The sequence below is a fragment of the Ctenopharyngodon idella genome, chromosome 10, assembly GCF_019924925.1.
Source record: "Ctenopharyngodon idella isolate HZGC_01 chromosome 10, HZGC01, whole genome shotgun sequence".
NCBI lineage: Eukaryota > Metazoa > Chordata > Actinopteri > Cypriniformes > Xenocyprididae > Ctenopharyngodon > Ctenopharyngodon idella.
Genome location: NC_067229.1, coordinates 26,775,020 through 26,798,328, shown reverse-complemented (window position 1 = coordinate 26,798,328; position 23,309 = coordinate 26,775,020). Strand labels below are relative to the sequence as shown.

Here is a 23,309-nt window from a genome sequence, read left to right as displayed (position 1 = left end):
AAGAAACATTTCTGATTATAATGTTGAAATGTTGATCTATTAGATATAGATATTAGATATCATAGATATTACTAATATCATAAACAAACTTAATTAAACAAACTCACTTAGTTTGCACTTGTTTGCAAGACAGTTTATATATATATATATATATATATATACACACATTTATATCTAAACTCGGATTTGAAAGGGGAAAGAAAAGTCAGAGATAAAAATTCGCAAAACTTTTTTTTTTAGTCCGTGGTGGAAACAAGCTTCCATTTTCTCCAGAGTTTTGCGGTTTTAAATGATCCGTGGTCAAATTTTCTCATTCATTGTGACAAAAAAAAACAAAAACAGGGTCATGCTAGTGACAGCTGAAGCTACTTTACTCCGTTCCCACAAAATCCATCCTGACATCCGACAACTCTAGAATCATTATTCAAAGCGTATTTAGTAAATACATGGTACAGATGAGGGATTTTTGTATACCCTCTTTAATAACATTTTGTTGTTCTTTTATTTTAATAATAATAATAATAATAATAATAATAATAAGTTACATTGTGTAGCTTTAAATTACTTCAGAGCTGGGGAAGCTACTATAAACTATAGTTTGTAGATACAAGCTACTCATAATTTAAAGTAGTCAAACCACAGTCAAGCTAATCTTTTGAAAATGTAGTTAGTGTAGCTACAGACTACAAACAAAACATAGCTAATTACACTGAAGCTACCAAATCTATGAAGCATTTTTTGATTCGATGTCTTTACATGATCTGGCATGATCTTTACATGAAACAAACCAATTCGTTAGCATGAACATGAATTTCTAAAATTGTATGTGAGAGACATGTTAAGCATTTTTTGTTTGTGTTTATTATTAGCTTTCCTGACTGTAAAGTAGAGCTGTCACTAACGATTATTTTGGTAATTGAGTAATCATTTGATTATTCTAACGATTCCTCGAGTAATCGAACACTCCTCCCCCTCCGGGCGCGGGCGCTGAGCCAGAGATGGATGCACTCAGTGCTTGGCATTTATCACAACTACTCAGTGTTTTTAACCACATGATGGTTTATTTTAGATTTCAGATATTTAAATACACATAAGCACTAGTAACAAACATTTAGAGTTTGTAAAATATACACTGACGTCAAAGGAAACTGCAATAATAATCCTTTCCATTATAATTTAAAGACGCGTTATATTCAGATACGTATTCCCCTGGTTTCAGACGAGGCTTAAACTAGTCCTAGACTAAAATGCATGTTTTGTCTCAAGATGTTTATTTCTAGTGTACTTTTATAAAAGCTACACAAATCCTGGCTTAGTCTAAGCCCTGTCTGTGAAACCGGGCCATTACATACTGTGAGTAAGGTAGGCAGCAACTATAAAGTTTACCCTGTTCTTCTCCCAATTCACCGGACACTTACATCCATCCATGTATTTCGAAGATGAATTCACGTGTTGTAAATCCAACTGCGGCATAAACAAACATGGCGACGCCCATTGCGCATATAGCTTCTTCTTCTTCCCTTTTTTTGCGCATTACCGCCACCTACTACTCGATCCAAAGCCTCTAACCACTACAGCCAGCGCTGCGTGTTCAGCTCCTCTGGCTTAAATAAATAAAAAAAAAAAATAAAATCCTATTAATTAAAGGTGCAATATGTAATATTTTTGCAGTAAAATATCCAAAAACCACTAGGCCAGTGTTATATATTTTGTTCACTTGAGTACTTACAATATCCCAAATGTTAGAAAAATGCAATTTTAACCAAGGCTCCGCTACGTGTGAGGAGTCGCCTGTCAATTGCGTCATACCCGCGTTAACCCTCGGTCTGCCTCGTTTACGGTTTTATTTTGTGGAAACCATGGAAACACCAAAGACGCTTTAAAATATTACACGTTTTAATAGACAAGGGAACGTCTGTTTTGATATATTTATACACAGAAAACGAATTGTTGTTATATAGCTCAACACATTTAGTCTTACTGTTTAAATCAATTTTCTTGATTTTTTTCGAGTACCATGCTTAACCATGCCTCAGAGAAAAACACTATTTTGTCAAATAGCTAACATAGCATAATCAGAAGCAGCTTTATTTTTAATAACAGTAATACATAATTTTCTCCATCATACAATACGTTTTAAAATGAATTGCATGCCATTTATCAACACAAGACATCCAATATTTAATATGATATTCTAAAATCGATCTATCTTACCGCATTGTGTAACAAGTGTCTCACAGCAGCCGCCGAGCAAACGCACAGAGTAACGTTATAACATTTTCAACACACTCAAATGTATCTAATAATAAACAGAGCTGCGTTACCTCATACTCATGACCGGAAAAGCGGAAGCGGCGCCGGCGACTGTGTCATAATAAAAGTTCTGCTGCTCGTGAGGCGTGTTGCGCAATCGCTCCAGCGGCCTCGTTCAGCTCCTACAACACTCGGTCCTGCTCTGCTTCATACTCCAGTAACGTTAATAATCGCATCCATGAACATGATTTCTTCCCGACTCCAATCCCTATTATTTTGCACCATCCGTTGAAATGGAGACCACATGTCCCAAGATTCCGCTCTAAAACTTGTCGTCATCAAGCTATATAGCTCAACTACTAACGCTATTATAAAGGTGCTTACGCAACAAAACACATTCACTTACACATATGGCTTAAAATAAATATATAATAGCAATAACACAACAAGTGACTCAAGTTAAGTATCAAAAACAAGTAGTCGTATGGTTTTATTGAACAAAACTGTCAAAATGCATAATGTATTGTATTGTACAACTAATGTTCATGCATTATAACAAATGCCTGCAGAGGGTGTTGACTACAACGCGATCTAATCCTTGTTTAATATGGATTTACAACATTTATTTCAACTGTCCAATTAATCTTTAATATTTGGCCATTTCTTTACAACAGAAATGCTACAACCACTGTAATTTATTGAACAAGTACATGTGGACTTAAACGAGGGCTTAGACTTTTATTTTGAAATCGCGACGAGCAGTTAGCACATTTCATCAAGTAGAAAATGTATTCAATGTAAAATGTATTCTCCTGCGTTTGCTAAGGTTTATGGATGACTTACCTTACAAGTCTGATTAAATGTCGCACAGTGCGTTTGCAGATGAACGTTAAAAGCAATCCAAACTCACAGCATATGCAGAGATGGAGTTTGAGACGCGCTCCCCTCATGATAACAGTTGACATGGAGCTGCATTTACTGTGAACAGAGCTGCTCTGAGACGCGCGTAGATAATCTACACGCATGTAAATAATTGCAGCGCATATATATTAAACCTGCAGCACATACATTTATTTGACTGATTCGCATTATGCTTTATTATGATTTTTAAATGGGTTTAATATAGCGCAGCTTTAGAAAACTGGCGTTTCATGGATTCTCGTCCGTGGAAAGCGCACTTCCGGTTACTTGACACGGGCAAATTAATCAAGGATTTTTTTTTTTTTTTTTTTTTTTTTAATTGAGTATTCGAATTTATTCGAGTAATCGTTACAGCCCTACTGTAAAGCTGTATGTGCAATGTTACGTGATGCTACTACTTGGAATTAACATGTTAATGGAAATGAACATTTTTTTTTTTTTATGGAAAGTTACACTATTTTAAAAATGGCTATCAAACAATTGAAAGTTAGTTGCATAGCTTTTTTTAGTTATCTACTCCCTAATAGTGATTGGGTCACCATCTGCAGAGACTCAAACAATCCACTAACGGATGTGCTGAGTTTAGTAAAGCACAAGTGCTCACAGCCACTTGCCAGAAGAGCTTTTCTGAGAGGGTTTGAGAATACTTAGTGTCACAACTCTTTTCAGAACGATACGTCATGTACTCAGCTGTCAATGAGAAAATAGTCAAGGCTCACAAAATAATTCGTCAAAAAGAGCTCCACAAATGCCTCCACTCATGCGTCTGTCGACATTTATCAGGGAAAGCACTTGAAAGGCATGCCAATACAACGCGCTAATCACTTGCACCTGCAAACTATTCAGTTTGTTTTGAAATCCTGCTCATTCAAAAACACTAGAAATTAGTGAGCATTTGATCAACCTGTACAATCTGCTTCCAGTTCTAAAAATCTCCCCACTTCTGAAGTAAAAACAGAATTTATATCATCTATGTCTTTGTAAAGATTCACATTAGCGGGCTAACATTCCGCACACAAGCTTTGTTGACTATGCGTGACAGCTCGCCTTGTGCTGCAGAAATTATCATTTTGCTTGTCATAATTAATAGTGTTTTAAAGAGCATAATTCCTCTGTTGATTTGAGAGTAACTTAATGAGCTGAGCAGATGTTGAAGTCGTCTCTTCAGGGGGAAATACTGTAGCCTCACAGCCCTGGTGAAATAAATTAGCACCCTAAGACTGTTTCTGTACGCCTCGTAACCTGCATCTGCTGTGCTTTTGTGACAGAGATGCATCGGCATTGAAATAAGCACAAATATTACGCTAAATATTTCTCCCTAAATTAGAATGCAGTGGTTGTACGTAAAGGTTGCAAAAAAGGCCTGAGAGTTTAGGATAATGGATTACGCAAAGTGGAAATAAATGTTTTATGCCTTACGGCACCTGCAACACCTGTGCCTGTTATTGCATTGCAGTGCTGCAGGTCTGTAAGCCTGAGATACTCTTCCGTATTCATATATTGATTTATAGGTCATAGCAGTTTAGCATTGCTTTGATTGGCAGAACATTCAATAGGGAAAATAAGATTCTGATTGGCCAGCGCTACACAGTGAGTAGCATTTAATTTGACATTCCTGTTAACCAGAACCTTGTTGTCTCTGTAACTTAAAAAATTGATAAAAGCATGTTTGTGTTAAGAAGATATTTCTTTAAAAAGGGTATTGCAGGCTTATTATAATTTGATTTTTTTTACTCAATGGCAAGACAAATATCAGGATGGAGTCATATTAAGTATAATTTATAAATTATTAGTATTTATTAATATTTTGATATAGCTTTTTCAGTTTTCATTTTAATTTTTTATTAGGTTTGAGTACTTTTTTTTTTTTTTCAATAAAACTTTTCTATTTTGCTTTAATTTACTCGTATTTTGATTTGAGTAATTTAATACTTCAACTTAAACATATTGCTACGGAGCCCCACACATGGCATGCAGGGGAAAAAAAAAGTAAATCGTGCGCACAATTTAGCAAATCGAGGGAACAAATTAGTAAATTGTGCGTATGATTTATAAATCGAGGGAATGAATTAGTAAAGCGTGCGCACAATTTATAAATTGAGGGAACGAATTAGTAAAGCATGCTACTATTTTTTTCCTGCATGTCATGTGCGGGGCTCCGTATATTTAGTTGCCAAGGCAAAATTTTCTCTCTTTTTTTTTTTTTTTTCTTCAATTTTTAAGTTTAAATTTTTCTCATATAATATTTTATTTCATTTTAGCTTAATTTCAAATAGAAGATTTATATATTTTAATAGTTTTAGTTTTAGTTAACAATAACCACTCTGACATTATTAAGATATTAGGAAAATTAAAACTAACCAAAATTATTTCCATCTTCAAAGTTGTGAATTTAATATTTTATCCAATATATTACAATCCAATTATGCTATTTTAAAGGTTCGTAATTTTGTCTTGAAGGTCTCCTGTAGGTTTACATGCATCCAATGTCAAAAAAGGCACTTTAATTTTTACATAATATACATTGTAGCATCACTTCTTTTCTTACTGCAAAGGCTTCCTCAGAACTTAATACACAGTGATATGAACATTAACGTCGGTGTCAATTGTACAAAAGTCGATTTGCTTTCGCAGCACAGAAAACAGTGTCTTCTCGACATGTCAGCAACACAAACCAAACTCTTCCAGGCCTCAGCTGATGGTGGGTAAAAGCAGACATTGTTCACAGGCAGCCAATGAAGACCATAGGCTGGCATTATGCAAATTTGTTACAAACCTACGTAGGTTCGAGCAGGAAGTAAGACTGGAATTACTGACGACTCGTTTCAGGCAGTTCAGAATCACTTCTTTCTTTTAGGAGACAATAACTCCATTTATCTGCACTTTGAAACTTTGCAGACCTTTTACATTCACATTCAGCTAAATTACACACTACATGAAAGGTAATATCCGAAAAAGCATAATAAGGGGACTTTAAGACACACATAATGTACTGCATAGTAGGAATATCCCAGAATGTGTTTGCTTTGAATGCTGGCCTATAAAAGATCTTCAAATGGAGCTATGCTTCAAATGAGGGAAGACAAAAGCAAGATAATGGAAAAGTGATTTTCTGTCAGTCGACACAGTGGGAGCCTGTAGTCCCCCTCAATATTTCAATAACGATTCACATTCAGACAGTCAAGCACCTTTGTGAGCACGTCTGGTCTCAGAACTCCAGCCAAACCTCTTGCTTAGCCTCCAGCCATCCAGTTCACATAAAACATGACCGCTACTCGACACATCAACCAAACGGATTATCCCGACCAGAGGCAAAGCGTTCAGTATTTCGCTGCAACCTCCACTCGGCTCACGCAAAATCCTTCATTTCAAAAGTGCCCTATCAACACTAACACTTCCACAATACACACACAAACGCACATGCACACACACACACACACACACACACACACACACTCACTCATTACAGGCACACAGGAGTCCCCACCCCACTGTCTCTGGGCAATCCCCAGCAATTACAGACCCTCTTACAGATAAAGCAGATTACGCTTCAGTGTCCATTAGGGTCATCATTAGCTTAATGAAAAGTCAATGGCAGTCAGGAGAGGTGCCACTGTATTGAAAAGGTTTTTGCACCAGTCACCCTTGTTTACCCCCCTTCTTATATATGTGAATAAGAAGTAACGTGACAGCCATGAAAATAATATAAATGCTATAAATTGACTGGTCAGAGAGCATAAAAAATACCTGCTGTTTACAGTAAATAATGTTTTTTTGTTGTTGTTTTTTTTAATCACATTAAAGTTAACTTGCAATGAGATTTTCCTTTATAAGGATTTACCCTATTTAATTCTAGCATTATTGTGCACATTATTCTAAATTAAAATGTCTGTTTTCATGATCTTTATTTAAAATGTAATAACTTTTGCCATCTCTGAAATAATTTTCCTTTTCTAATAATATAAGCAAGGTCATGTGGGTAGGGGAAATGAGATTAACCAATTCCATTGCCCTGTAGAAAAGAAAAATCATTTTTAATAATGTTTAATATCTTAACTGTTTTTCTACACTCCTAAAAAAATAACTTTTTTTAAAGATTAGGGTAACTGTGATCTATTAGGGTAGCAGTGGTTCTCAACCCTGGTCCTGGCGCCTCCCCTGCATTTACACTATACACTTGGCGAAACAGCCCAAGGAGACATACTGACCCGGAAAAACTTGGACACACATGAAATGATAACACAAGCTTTTGCTTTCTGCACCATCTTAAAAGGTCGCTCCAAATGCTTAAAAGACATAAAACTTCAGCATGACTCCACTGGATTAAGCCTTCATCCTTTATTGTGCCATTGAAAAGAGTCATGTGATCGCGGTTGGTGTCCACCTGAGTTAACGTCATTCGCCGCCGTCACTTTTCCGATGACGTACGACTCGCATTGACAGGGAAATATCCGATGTATGGTCTGTGTTTGTGTTTTGCTTTAGTTGGACTCTGAGTTAGTTTTGCACTGTTCTCAGTTCAGTTTCCTCTGTTTTCTTTGTTCATTCTCTTCTTTTGTCATGTTTTTTGATTCGACTCTTGTGTTTTACCTGTGTCTTGTTAATTACCTTGTTTAATCCCAGTATTTCTCTGTGTATATATAGCCCTCAGTTTCAGGTGCCTTTTGTGGGCTTTGTCAACATTAGATGGCTGTCCTGATCGTGTTTTGCGACTGAGGATCAAATAAATCCCCGCTCTACATCACTTCCAGCTGAAAATTTTGATATATGTCACACTGCACAAATTAAAAGAATTGCAAATGCTCTTGCAGACAGTATGAACTTTATCATGTTAGGCTTGAGCATGTAATAGGAACAATTCCAGAGGGACGAATCTACTCACCGGCTTGGTTGGTGGTGACATTGAGTGAGACGTACTGGCGCAAAGGGGCAGTTAGTTCTGACACCCCATTCACAGCCTCCACCTCAAAGGTGTAGTTGGTGTGAGCCAGGAGATCCACGACCATGACGGAGGTGTTTCTTAGACCCATCCGCTGTGGGAGGAATCGTACATGGCTTCCACAAGGTTCGTAGTTGCCCAAATCTGTACTGATCTTACTGCACTGGATATTGTATCTAACGTCTTTCCGGCCTCCTGTTTCTTCGGGGGCACTCCACTCCAAGAAGACGCTGGTCTCATTCACGTTGGAGATGGCATTTCGTGGGGCGGAAGGGGGCTCTGCAAGATGATACAGTTTCATGACTAAATTACAAACATTATACCAAGAATATTGCATAACGGTACACATAACGGAAGTGACACTTACTTGTGCAGGCCATATTGGCGGGGTCCGATTCGGTCCTGTAGTATCCCTGCTCACATTGACAGGAGGTGGAAGCCTCCACCTTGGTGAAACTTCTGGGAGGACATTTACTGCAGCTTTTGGTCTGAAGAGCTGATCGGTAAAAGCCTGGCTTACACACTGCAGAGATATCAAGCACAATACAGAGGTGATTACATTACTAATGCGGCCGATCAGTGACTTTGTACTGCTTGTTCAGGGCTGATGAGAAAATTTAGTCATTAAAGTCAAACATCCAACAACTTCATTAAAAAGAGCAGGTGCTTATTTCAATAGAGAGGTGATGGTTTAAACACACAATGTTAATTAATAAATTATTTTAATGCGTTACTGCATAAATGTGTTAACATGGACAGCCCTAGAATAAATCTTCAAACATTCACTCATGAAAGCCACAGTTTTCACAGAAACATGCTCAGAGAGCATTAAACCACAATTTACAATATCAAACTGACAAGTGGACAAATGGAATCAGTATATCTGGTTTTTGCAACTACTTAAATACTTCTCAATTCAGGACAGGTGCTTATGCACAGCAGACACCCTGACAGCACAAAATGCATTTAGATAATGTATTGCCATGGAGAGAGAGAGATAGATTATCAATGGCCTCGGCAGTCCAAAGTGCACACAAAGACATTAATTAAAGCCTCCCTGGTGTGCATTAAGAGGCAGACAGCAGAGGTGCGCTGTGAATTCAGCCCAACTGAGCCACAGCAAGAACAGGCCGAGCTGAAACCGGCAGCTAATGTAGAATAATATGATATATAATATCATTCAACATATAACTATTATTAATGGGCCATATTCAGCACTTCTGTAGTATTTTATGATTTTCCCTAAAGTCCACTTAAGGCATATGCACCAAAACAGTTGTAGTTTTGCTACCTTGCTTTAAATGTCAATATGAAATCTGTTCTGTTTATTATAAGTGTGCAATGCAGTTTTGTCGTCTGCCACTTTAAATGCTAAAGCTCATTAAAGTCAGGTGGATTCTGATTGGTTGTCAATGTTTTTATCATTCATTAGCTGAAAAAAACACTCAAAGTCATTCTAATTATATCGTTATTTTGTTTTTTTACTGTTACAGCTGTGGTGTGGCCTTTATAGTTATAAATATTGTCCTTTGTGTGAATGAACCTTTATACTGATATCCTGTAACTGCTTAGACTAAATTCTAATTCTAGCTTTGCACAGTAACTAGCAAGTATTTGTCCTAAAATGGCCAAAAATACACAGGTACAGTCAATGTCTTAAAAAGGAAAAACGTATTGTAATTTGTACTTTGGGATGGGATGATATCTTTGGCCAAATTCTCCCCGTTTATCAATGACCATTTCCCCTTCATCTGTTGCCAAATTGCCTGATCTAAAAGCACGGTAAAATGGTCTCATCACTTTTTTACTTCTGCATGAATTGCATATCCATCTTTTCAGAGTGCCAATGCAATGGCCTCCAGACAAGATTTGCTCAACTGTAGCCGCCTGTCTGAGGCCATAAATAGATCATCTTTGCCCCATTGGCAGCATTTAGACAAGACTACCCTCGCATGAGCTAAACGGATTGCTTGTTTTAGGTTAGTATGGTGAAAAATTGTGTTTTGCAGAAGAAAGATGCATACAGGTTTGGAATGAAATGAGGGTGAGCAAATAACAGAATGTTCATTTTTATCCCTTTAAAATCACCTCATACTTGGCCTATAGTTTTTTTAGAGCTGTGGAAACTAGAACTGTCTCTAAATTACATACAACTCTTAGTGAATTTGCAATTACCATTAACATGTGTCCTGCTGGAAAAAAATGATATTGTAAAGGCTTACATAATACATAAGGCTCTTATGATTATCTAAATGACTATGAAACAGCAAGTACAGAGCAGTCACAGCTTTCCAATAGTGTGTGTTTTAGACAATGTGTTATTCATGTAATACATATAATTTGTATGAATTTTATATATTTAGCTTAATTCATACTCAATTCATATTCTGGGGGAAAAATACACACTTCAAGGGATAGTTCACCCCAAAATGAAAATTCTGTCATCATTTATTCTCCCTCAAGTTGTTCCAAACCTGTATGAATTTCTTTCTTCTGCTGAACACAAAAGAAGATACTTTGAAGAATGTCAGTAACCAAACAGATGATGGGCCCAAATGACTTCATTAGTATGGGGGGAAAAATACTATGGAAGTCAACGGCGGCCATCAACTGTTTGGTTACCGACATTCTTCAAGATATCTTATTTTGTGTTTAGCAGAAGAAAGAAATTCATACAGGTTTGGAACAACTTGAGGGTGAGTAAATGATGACAAAATTTTCATTTTTTTTGGTGAATTATCCCTTTAAACATAGGTCGCACTGGATCAAAATTGCATTGTTGAGAGAGGAGGAAAAAAAATAAAACACAGATTGCAGATTGCATTGGTGTATAAGTCAAATGAGTATGTCCTTGCTAAATAAAAGTATTAACTTGTGAATGTTTTTAAATAGCTGATTGGCCTCTGCTGATGCTGCAGCGAATGAGATTGCTTGTTCAACATTTAAATAGTCTGGTTCAGTGTTTGCAGTAGGCTACTTCCACTGAAACCCTCCACCTCCCCAGCTCCACCTGCCTAGATCTGCTACGAGATTTATGAAAATTCATGGGCAGTCTCTCGCATATAGCAAGAGATGGCCACAGAACAACATGTCCTCCAACCAATATGCCCATATAGGTCGTTTGTCACTTCCCTGAAATATGACCCATAGGAGCGTTTGCTAAAGTTGTGCCCCTATCGACAACAGGACACTTTCCTTTTAATGCATTGTACCCTTTTATATGCGTCATATTTCGGGTTTCGTGTAGCTCCAGTGGTAGAGCAATTGCAATATGCAACAATATGTTTTTTTTTTTTTTTGGAGGACAGTCTGCCATAGAATCACCAAGAGTCGGATACGACTAAAATGGTTAGTGAATGATCCTTTCTGAAAGAAAATCCTTTCATGTGACACTGAAGACTGGAGTAATGATGCTAGGGCATTACATCCAGCCTGTCGATTCAGCTACTTAATTCAAACATTTTGTCATCTGACCGTGATCCATTTAGAAGAGATGGCAAGTTGACAGATATGGATCATGATATGGCAAAATACATTTTTCCACACTTCACTCAACTCCACGCTGCATAATCCCCACAAATGACATGCTGCATTATGAAATAAAAGCCTGTGTTAATGGAAACGAAACAAGTTTTGATTAAATAAAAGATTGGTGCTGGGCTGCACTAATGGAGCTTGTAGGAACCTTTGATTGCATTACAGTCGGGTCCATCGGCCACACATGTCTTTATTAAATGAACAGCTCAGGCAACAAGATTGTTCAACAGTTTATCTATATAATGAAGTCACAAGACAAGTATATATTTGTTCTGACATGCTGGGCTCAAACCAGCACAGAACTGATATTTAAAAATATCTAAAAATGCATATTTCATGAAATTGTTTCATGAGCCGTGCACATGCCTGCTTGAAGATTAGGGAAAAAAATGCATTCTGTTTACAAAAGTGCTTCAAGCAATAATCCAATAGCTCCAAAAGGAAGGATTTGGTAGTCTATTTTATGTATTTATTTATTTTCCAAACTTTTCCCTTTGCAAACCTTGCAGGGCTTTTTAAAGTAAGTCACTGACTGATTTACCTAGACAGAATCTTGGTCTCTTGTCATGCAACATTAGACCAGGAAACACAATACTGAAATCTTCCATCATACAGCTATTTTCATTTATTTATTTACTTTTATTTATTTTATTTATTTATTTTGCTGATTTCATTCTACTTACTGATTTAGCATAGATGTCTAGCACCAAAAGCATTTGGATGTCTTTGTATCGATTTGTAAACTGACCATATAATCATATTTTTATCACACCAAGGCTTTATTGATTTGTTTTGAGCATTTATGACAAGCCTGTTAACAATAGCAAGAACATAACAAAGTGGAAATTAAAGCATTCCCAGATGTTACTCAGGATAACAGAAACATTATACGGTTAATGATGTAATATCAGAATTAAAACAATGAAACTAGGTCATATGAGCATTATCATTTGCAGTTTTCACACAGTTTACTATATTTAGATATGAGAAACAGTTTGTTAGGTTTAGATAACATATCATTATACTTTTTTTATTTTAATTCTCATTTAACTGCAAAAAAGGGTTTCATCAATCATGTGTTAAATGGAGCTGACAGCATATTGAAAAGCATGAAAGAAATATTAAATAGACAGAACAAAGTGTATAAGCCTGCAAATGTGTGTGTTTGGAAAATCTGTGGAAATTAAGTTCTATTAAGTTCTAATTATATTTAAGTGACAAAAAATTAAATCAAATTAAAGATTATATAAAGTAATCAAACCTTAACACTAAATTATCCTTATCTAAATACATATATATATATATATATATATATATAATATATATATATATAAAATATTAAGATAAGCGGAATTTAGTGCTCGGTTATTACTGAGTTATTGAATCTTTAACTTGATTTAATTGACTATATAGTTTATATAATTAAAATAACTAGCAGATAAGTAATAAGAAATGAATATAATTAATCAGAAATGAATCAATATGAAATGAATGATAAAGTAATTATTAAATAAACCACACACACACACACACACACACACACACACTCTAATAAAATACAAGACAGACAGATCAGAATCAGATACTGTACTTAAAGGGGTGGTTGATTATGATTTAACTTTTTTAAAAAAGGGAGATATTTTCTTTTAAAGAATTCTCTGTTTAAGGACTACAACAAACGGATGGTAGGGACTACAACAAGCTTCTTCCCGGGTTGGTGACATCACTAACCCTACAATTTACATAAACCCTGCCCCCAAGAATGCGCAACAAAGGGGGTGAGGCCATGTTATTGCAATAAAGTACATAACACAAATGCAACAGCATGTCATAAAAGCAAGATAACAACATGACAAGTTATAACCGTAATTAAATTCTCTAGCTCTGTAGGATCTTAAAACAGTTCCCACACGAGCAATTTATAGATTATCAAGACAGAATATGCAAATTAACGACTTTAAGATAGTCCACATCAACTACATAAATTCATCAACTAACCATTCAGAAACGTCCTGTTGCATTTTACATGTTGTCACTTCTTCTTGAGTCTCTCCATCTCCACTCCATTTTGAACATAAAAGGCTGAACAGTTTCTAATTTTAAGAGAGTCTGCGTGAGCTAATCGGCGCTGCTAACATGAGCTCCTGAAACTCCGCCCTCTTCTTGAGAGCAGCAGCTCATTTGCATTTAAAGGGACACGCACAAAAACGGAGCGTTTTTGCTCACTCTCAAAAAGTGACAAATTTAACATGCTCTAAAAAATGAACTTTGAGGTATTTTTAGCTAAAACTTCTCTCACACACACTCTGGGGACATCAGAGACTTATATTACATCTTGTAAAAGTGGCATTACATGACCCCTTTAATGACCATTTAGAGTATGTTTTATGATGAGCTCTTCTGATATGACCCAGACATCTTTGAGAATAGATTCTTGTTACAGATTTTTAGCCAACAAGCACATGTGAACACACACACACACACACCTGATTGTCAGCCGCCCTGTTTATCACCTCTCAATGGCTCAGTCTTTTGTGAGCTCTGCTCACAAGCTCGATTCATCACTGTCACCAGGCTCTTTCCATTCTGACACACACACACACACGCACAAACACACACACACACACACACACACACACACACACACACACACACACACACACACACACACACACACTTATCACTCTTCAGGTGGGTGGTAACTCAATCATCACCTCAGTGTCTCTCCAACACAAGAGAGCGAAAGATGTCACAGCAAATCTGTTTTACCTGTGAAACTAGAAAAATGGCTTCATTGTTGTCATTGGTTCACTTATTAACTGGGCTGACATGTTTTAATTTGCATGAACATGGAATATGCAACTCACTCTCATGGCAATTGTAAATGTTTTACGTTTTGGCAAATTGGTGTATAAATCGTCTCATTTGTGCATTTTAGTTTGATCTGCTTACACCCAGCATACTTTTTTTTTCTTTTCTTTTTTTTCCTAAAAATCATGAATTTTCATACAAATAAAATAGTTACACTTTCCTGTCAGACTGGGTTGGAATATGACACAATCACAGCAAATAAGAACATATTTAATGTTAAATAAACAGTTATGTGTAATATATTATTGAACCAATGAGATTGTACAGTTGGTGGAGCTGCACTTTTTGTAATGCACATTCCTCTCTTATTAAGCATTATTCCTCAGTGCATGCTTTTTCAAAAATGTCATACCCTCAATATATACAGAAAAAAATATACCATATCAAGCCGACTGAGATCTGCTTCATTACATCATCCCTATACAGCTGCTAACCACCTATAAACATTCACATTACCCAGAATTCTACAACATCACACCAAATCTAACCCAAACAACCACCCACCAAACAATGACAGATGCTAAATATTATCTCACAATCCATCCAAGCAAAACGGTGGCCATGAAATTTCAAAATCACTCTAGTGCACTTTGGCCTTGCTGCGTCTCAAATGCGATTTGATTTCAGCATGCTTGACTGCAGCGTCTCATTGATGATGCAGGGATGATCACTACTCACAGTGGCAGGGAGTCTATCCAAAGTCGTAATGCGTTGCGCAAAAGGCTAATAGGTAATTAATATGCAGCAAACAGTGGTGGGCCTGGCAATTAACGAGCCGGCAAAGATCTCAGTATGAGCGCCTCTAAAAGATAGACATTTTGAGACAAGAAGTGTTGATTAATAAGGATTTATATTTACCAGAGAAAGAGAGAGAGAGAGCTTTGATAGCAGACTTGTCCTATAATTGAAACCATGATGCTCACTATAAGATGCAAAGCAGAGTAGGTTAACGCTAATTGGTTGGAGATCATTAAGATGAAAGCGGTTGATAAATGCCCTGACACATAGATTTGATGCTAATTAGAACAGGAAGTTGAGTGGCTGACATGCATTTAATAAAGGGCAAAGTGAGCTAAATTTTAGAATAGATTGTCTGTTGCTTAATTGTTAACAGTTGCTCAATTAATCTGCGCAACACAACAAAACTCACCACTACCCTTGTGAAAAACAAGTACACTTTGGCATACTTTAGGTCCAGTGTGTAATATTTAGAAGGATGTATTGACAGAAATGCAATATAATATACATAACTATGTTTTCAGCGGTGTATAAAAACCTTCTTCATTGTCACTCTGTCGTGGTAGTCCCTCGAAGAAACATCATAAAGGCAGGAGTATTGTTGCCATACAGTAGCTTCACAAACCTTTCCTCCATTGCATGATTCCACCAATGCCACTATATCTCTTTCATTTCGCCAAAAAAATTAAACATGCTAGTCTTCCTGTTGTGAAAAGTCGGTAGTTGTCCACTATGACACAAGATGAAACGATCGATTCTTGCATCCCGACACCCAATGTCGATGTCACCGGATGTTTACGAGTCACCACGACACCCTACGTCAAGCGGATTGTGCCAAAATCATGTAGTCTGAACCGGGTATTAGATAATAAATACATTTCTTTACTAGGTTACTTTCAAAAAAAAAAAAAAAAGTAGCCTAACTCATAGATGACTAAATCTTATAAGCTAGTTATTTTTGGTTAACCAAAGACTTGAATTTGTAAGTTCAGTTTAAATCAATCTAAAAGCTCACTCACTGAACTGATCAGAACAATTATTGTCTAATTAATTGGAATGTGAGACAGAATTGCTAAATTCCTTAAGATTCACATCTGAAATCTATGATAAACTATTTAGAACAGGCGGCGAAGAAAAAATAAATAAATGTAAAACAAAAACCAAGGAGAAAACATAAACTTGCTTTTCCAAGAATGCATTTTAAAACAGAAACAGACAGCAAAATAAATTGTAACAATGGTACCCCAGATGGCTATCGACTGTCGCCGATAAACATCCTTTTCCTATGTTTAAAGTCCTGTGAGTAAATGGAACTTTAAACGAATACATTCACATAACAATATGCAAACATGATTGGCAGCGTCTAATGTTGGTCTTTGTGCTCGGCTATTGTCGAGGCCAAACTTGTGTATTTTTCCTCAATGCTCTGTTTGAATAGCGGGGCGGATTTAAGTTGATTTATAGCATAGCAAATCTGCTATCTAAATTCCATTATGTCAATGACATCTAGTTGGACGTCTGCTAATACCCACAGCATGTCATCTCTAGCTGATGCCCGGCATAGGCAGGCCTGAAAACACATCAAAATTGTCATTGTTGGGTTTTGTCATTCATTGTGAGATATGAAAAGCGTTTAGAATGGATGTAATGCTAGAATATTTACAGCATAAAAAATGGCATTGTGAATAATTAATTAGATTTTCTCCATTTTTGGTGCAAACTAAGTGGAAATGGTGCAAAGTAAGCTTACAAAATGATAAACCATAAAATAACCAGTCTGAGGGTTAATGCTGCATTACTTAAAACTCAGACAACCAGAAATTACAGCTTCATACTTGAAAAATGACAACAAAGGAACAGCACTTGATGATAGAGTTCCAATTTAGAAACCATGGAAATATTGGGTTTCACTGAGAAATGGATGTTAGAATTCACACAACACTGCTTTTTAGTTAATGATAAACTGTTTAAGCAAATGATGTCAAATTAAACTCAAAGTTCCTGCTTTAAATGACATTATAACATGGTCAACAAAGGTTTGCATAGACAGATGTGTAAAACAAGGTAAATTATCTTTTTTTATACCTGATAAACAAAATGGCGATGCTAGCTTTTGTTGTTAAGTCATCTTCTAAAAGTTATAAGTGGGAATATTACAAATCTGACTCAAATGAAAGGCACATTTTATCAAAACAGTAAGATGACAGCCTGAATCAAAAGCTTCCCATATCATCCAGTCCAAGCTACAATTTCAGTGTTTTAAAAACATTTAAATGATTTGGGGAGGTTTCAATTCAGGTTTTCATCTTTCTGATAGATAAATAAATAAATAAATAAATAAATAAATAAATAAATAAATTAAAAAAAAGCAGTGATTAGCATTCCCCAACTGTAGGGTGCTGCTTGTAAAAGGAATAAAGGAATTATGTGCAGGTGTTCACAGGGAATATAATAGGGACACAAATTGGACATAATTATACATAATTGGAACATTTCTGTAATTTTAGCTAATTCAGTTATTCTCAATTGGTGGGTTGCCACCCCAAAATAATGGATCCGAGGTCTATTCTGATCAAGGACAGCAGGACAAAAAACAATGCTAAATACAAATAATAAAGTGCAACTAATTATACAATATATAATCATGCATAGGATAGCCTTATCAACTCTGAAAAGGAAAGAGAAAATGCTTTCCTTTTCTTTTTTCTTTGGCATCGGCACAAACTTCATTTCTAACTTGGTATTATAGCGAATACTAACACTACAGTTGGGCATGAAAGTTGGGCTTACATAAAATACATTTCAAATAATATTAAAAACAAATTTTGGTACAGCGTTATAATACTATTATAATACTATTGTTAGGTACAATGTTCTTATTGTGTTCATATTGTATTGCAAAACAATATGAACTGCCAAAGTCACATGATTTCAGTAAACAAGGCTTCGTTACGTCATAAGTGTTTCGAAATTTTAATGGTTCATCACTGGGGTGCGTGACTTTGGCAGTTTGATACGTGCTCTGAACCACTGATTTGAAACAAAAGATTTGTAAAGCTTCGAAGCTTCATGAAGCGATGTTTTGAAATCGCCCATCACTAGATATTGTTGAATAAAGTCATTATTTTATGTTTTTGGCGTACAAAAAGTATTCTCGTCGCTTCATAACATTAAGGTTGAACCACTGTAGTCACATGAACTGTTTTAAATATGTATTTAGTAGCTTTTTGGGCATTGAAAGTGTTGATTATCTTCCTGGCAACGCAGGCCTCACTGAGCCATCGGATTTTACGAAAAATATCTTAATTTGTGTTCCGACATGAGGGTGAGTAATTAATGACAGAATTTTCATTTTTGGGTGAACTAACCCTTTAAGGTTAGGACAGGTTTGGTGGTATGGGTAGGTTTAAGGGTGGGTTAAGGCGTAAAGAAAGGGTCAATAGTGTAATTGTAGATGTAATTACAGAAATTAATTACAGATGTAATTGCATGCAGGTAATTTTAAAGATAGGTGCAATGTAAGAACATGTATGTACACAATAAGTGCATTGTATCAAATTATTAATTTATATGTTAGTACATAGTAGTTAAAGACAATATAAAAGTGAGACCCAAATAAAATATATATAAATGTATTAATAATAATTACCAGAGAAAACTAGATTCTGAAAAAAATGAACACAAGTCATTGAAACATTTATGTAAACAACAAAAGCTTCTTAGTGTGTTTGAATAAGGCAAAACCTGTGCTTGATTTGCATTAGCCTGCAACTCCAAAATAACCTCCAAAGACCTTGCATTTCTTTAGTGTCAGTGCAGACCTAGTTTGCTCAAGAACAACACTTCAGCGTGCTCAGATCAATGTTCACCCACACATAATCACATCAGAAACAGTTTCCCTGTACATAACTGGCATATACAAATAATACAAATCAAGCCATGGACATGTTAGACACGTCTGACCTATAAAGCACCTGCAACTGTGAAACTCGATGTCAACTCATATTGAGATTGTGAAGTAACTGTAGGATGGTATAAACCTCACATGGTGTGCAGGAGGAAATGCTGAATTAAAAACAAACTGGTGCGGCTTCACACACAGAAGCTAGAGTGGATGGCTCTAGCTGTGTCATTTTCACTTGTGTGTGTGAAGCTGGCCTTCTTTTGCCAGCAGGGCCCACAGACTGGGTGAGAAGAAGACTCTCTGGATGAAGCTGTCATTTCCTGACTCTCAAGAATATCTGACATACCGCTTTCAGAGACAATTTCTGCACTGCAGTCTGCACCAGTGGGTGAAATCACAGGTATAACGGCTTACAAATGAGCCTATAAAAAAAACCCTATTAAATCCTCATACTGACGGCACAGGAAAATGTAGTCAATCACTATAAAATCACCATCCTACTAAAGTAGCAAGCCGTTTATGAACAGTGCGTTCAAATAAATCAATCACTAATTTGGTTTCTATACTTGTATGGTATTACATGCCACAAAAGATTTGTCAGTTTATATGAAAAATATCAAGAACAATTCAGCCAAAATAGAAAATTCTATTATGATTTACTCACCCTGATGTCATTTCAAACCTGTATGACTTTCTTTCTTCCATGGAACACAGAATGTTCATGCTGTTCTTCTCCTTTCAACAAAAACATATAGGGTACAACAGGGCTTAAGGCACTCCTTAAGAAAAATTTCACTGCTTTTCACTACTCGGTTGCAGAAAAATATATGTTTTTATTGAACATTGATGGAGGAACAGATTTTGTGTGAAAATAAGTCAGAAAATAATTGCTTGTTTGTTTAAAAATCGTATAAATGAATGAGGAGGCAAGGTGGGCCTTTTACCCCATACACGGGGTAAAAAAGACCTTTGTCTCAAAATATTGTCAATAATTTTATTGATTCTCATGCGCTACATAAATCTACAACATTTTAAAAAACATTAAATATTAGATCATATTAGCACAGAATCAACTTTGCTTTGCTGCCAGTAATCGCGTGAAGGATCTGCCAAATTTGAAGGATCTGTCAAATGCGCCTTTTACCCCCGTGCGCCTTTAGCCCTGTTGTACCCTACATACAGTGACTAGAAGATGTCAAGCTCCAAAAAGGAAAAAAAAAAAAAAAAAAAACTTGTCACATTTGGTATGAGTTTTACACTGTTTCCTGTTCTGTTTCTGTGTTAATATTTGTTACCATGGTTATTTATTGTTTTATTAATGAACTGCACCTGTTTCTTCCTTTTAGTGGTCTATGTTTGTATATATAGCCCAGTCTAGTGTTCTCTGTGAAATGGTTGTCACGTTTGCCGAGATATTTGGAGAATATTGTTTGAGTCTGTTTTCATTAAAATCAACTATTGTGACTAGATCCAGCCTTTTTTTTTTTGTCCTTGCTGCTAAAAAAGATAAAATGTCATTTTTAATTTACTTTTATGCAGATACACTCCCCAACAAAATCCAAAAAAAAATAAAAAAAAATAAATAAATCACAACAGCATAATATTTACAATATCATGCAGCCTTGTTTCAAATGTAAATAAAATAACAGAATGAATATTTTTCAAAATACTGTGTGTCACAAAAATAAAGAAAGTCATGTGGATTTGGAATGACATGAGGATGAATAAATGACACATTTTTGGTTGAGCTTTTCCTTTAAAACTCTGTAACTTATTAATCTGTCACAATGTATTAATAGGTTTGATATTGCCAGACAACACTGTGAAAATAACATCCTCCACATTTCACTAAAACCCAGCCAGCACAGTCTCCCAATGCTGTTGGATGTTCTCTCCAAAATATCTTTGTCATTGGTACATTTCCACAGTAGCTCAGTCCTTGGTATGTAGCGAGTGACCGGATCGAGTTTGACATTTGCAGCAGTAACGGCTGACAGGAATGAAAATAGAGGGAGATCATTGGAGATCCAGCTCTTTCTGAAAGCTTCCGCCCCGGAGAGCCCAACTGAATTCCACAGAGGGCAGAACGCCATTCCATCCACCCCCCTCCCGTATTCCAGTCCATCTTTCTCTGTGTTTTTCTCCTTTACTCACACCTCCACAGGCCTAGCAGGACAATCTTTGCCAATTGGTTTGCTATGTACGCCACTGTTCATTTGTATAAGATGTGAATTGGCATTTCATTTTGGTGCAAATGACATGAATTCTCAGTTCAACCATGTATGATATGGGTACTTTGAAAAAGCAGATTTCTTGCCACTCTGTCTGTAGTGCTTTATTAATTTTTCGTCAGACATCCTTTAAGGATTTTATGAAGACATGCTAGTATTACATTACATCAAGACTCTGGATTCAAGTTAAATACTTTGTCGGTCATCTTGGTATATAAACATATTTATCAGACACTACTGGAATAAAATTTGGATTTAACACAACAGGGATGATATACTTTTCAAAGTCAAATGCATGCCAAATGTAATTGCAAACAAAAATGAAGCATCACAAAAAAAAAAAAAAAAAAAAAAAATCAAGAAAAAAAAAGTTGAAAAAAAAAAAAAAAAAAGAATCGCACAATTAAAATAATAAGCAAAAATAAAAATATAATTAATTGCACAAATAAAATTAGTGCTATAAAAAAGACGCTTGAGAACTTTGATCTTTTTTTATCTCTGAAACAGATTTTTAGCATCAATAATTTTGCAATAAATAATTAGTGATGATACCTTTTAATTCATTTGCAATCGTCCTTTTAATCTATGTTTTAGTCACATGTATGCTTGTGATACAGTTTATCAAAACATTTGTTTGCTCAATACTATTGATTTGCAAATATATATGGCATGAATTTGACTCCATATTACTTTAAGTAATAGTCACCTGCATGTGTTTTATGTTATAAAATTCTAGATGAGTCAATTATTTTTTTTACATTAATCAGAAAAAGGTGATACAGACACGCCAGTCAAATTAAATTAACTGCCCATAATCTGTTATAGCAAGAGTTGGCAGAAATCAGCAGATGTAATCTGATTGGCTCATTACACAACTTGTAAGCTCCATTATATGAATTCTTCACAACAGGTTTAAGCTGGTCACAAGGATTCATCATGTTGACCAACAGAATGCTGCTTCTGAAAGTGACATCTTTGCTTTATACATCGCTACACTATTGACAACAGACAATGGACCTATTTGCCCACACAATTTAAGCAAAATTTCACTAATGTAAGTGCACCTTAAGAAAAGAGTGGACAACACAACTACAATGATACCAGCACAGAGGAAAGATATAATTAGAATCACTTTCAGATGTTTTTCTTTCTTTTTTTTTCTGATGAACAGTGATTGACAACCACAATCCTACTTGCATTTAAACCTGAAATTATGCTCACAGAACACATCTTATAATAAACATAATTTTATTGTCCTTTAGTGTGGTTATCATTACAGTTAGCGTTATCGTTCTATGAATGGGGCTTAAAGTCACCATGATATCAAAATTGACAAATCTTGTTTTTATATACTGCATATCGTTATCTTTTAAACTCATGCGCCTCATAATCTTTAATGAAAATAATGGTCCTACTTTATATTAGGTGGCATTGTATTGCAAAATCCTTTTGCTGCTATTGAGGTGGGATACGGGTAAGGTTAGGGACAGATTTGGTGGTATGGGTAAGTTTAAGGGTGGGTTAAGGTGTAAGGGATGGGTCAACAGTGTAATTATACATGTAATTACATCTGTAATTACAAATTAATTACAGATGTTTTTACATGCAGGTATTTTTTTTTTAAATATAAGCACAATGTAATACATGTATGTACACAATAAGTGCACTGTGTCAAATGATTAATTTAAATGTAAGTACATAGTAGTTAAGGCCACCTAATATAAAGTGGGACCAAAATAACTTCCGCTCCCTCTTGCAAGGACATCTCTTCTCTGATGATGTGTTTACAGCGAAAGGGTGGGACAACCTGTCACTCACATGAGATCCACCAACAGCAAACCACAACCATCCAATCAATTCCCCATGGAAAAATCAAGTCCCGCCCAACATTTCTTCTTGTTCCAGAAGCCGTTTC

At 35.8% G+C, this 23,309-nt stretch overlaps 1 protein-coding gene across 3 annotated transcripts in view; it reads right to left on the bottom strand.

Annotated features, from left to right (window-relative positions):
• LOC127521016 (ephrin type-A receptor 5) overlaps positions 1-23,309 on the bottom strand; it is a 77,769-nt gene that overhangs the window by 30,267 nt on the left and 24,193 nt on the right. For all 3 annotated transcript variants that reach the window (XM_051909852.1, XM_051909850.1, XM_051909851.1), the window contains exons 4-5: positions 8,481-8,636; positions 8,057-8,392 (exon numbers count right to left, since the gene is read on the bottom strand). In XM_051909852.1, the coding sequence (XP_051765812.1) occupies positions 8,057-8,392; positions 8,481-8,636 (492 nt within the window). The remainder of the gene's footprint in view (positions 1-8,056; positions 8,393-8,480; positions 8,637-23,309) is intronic.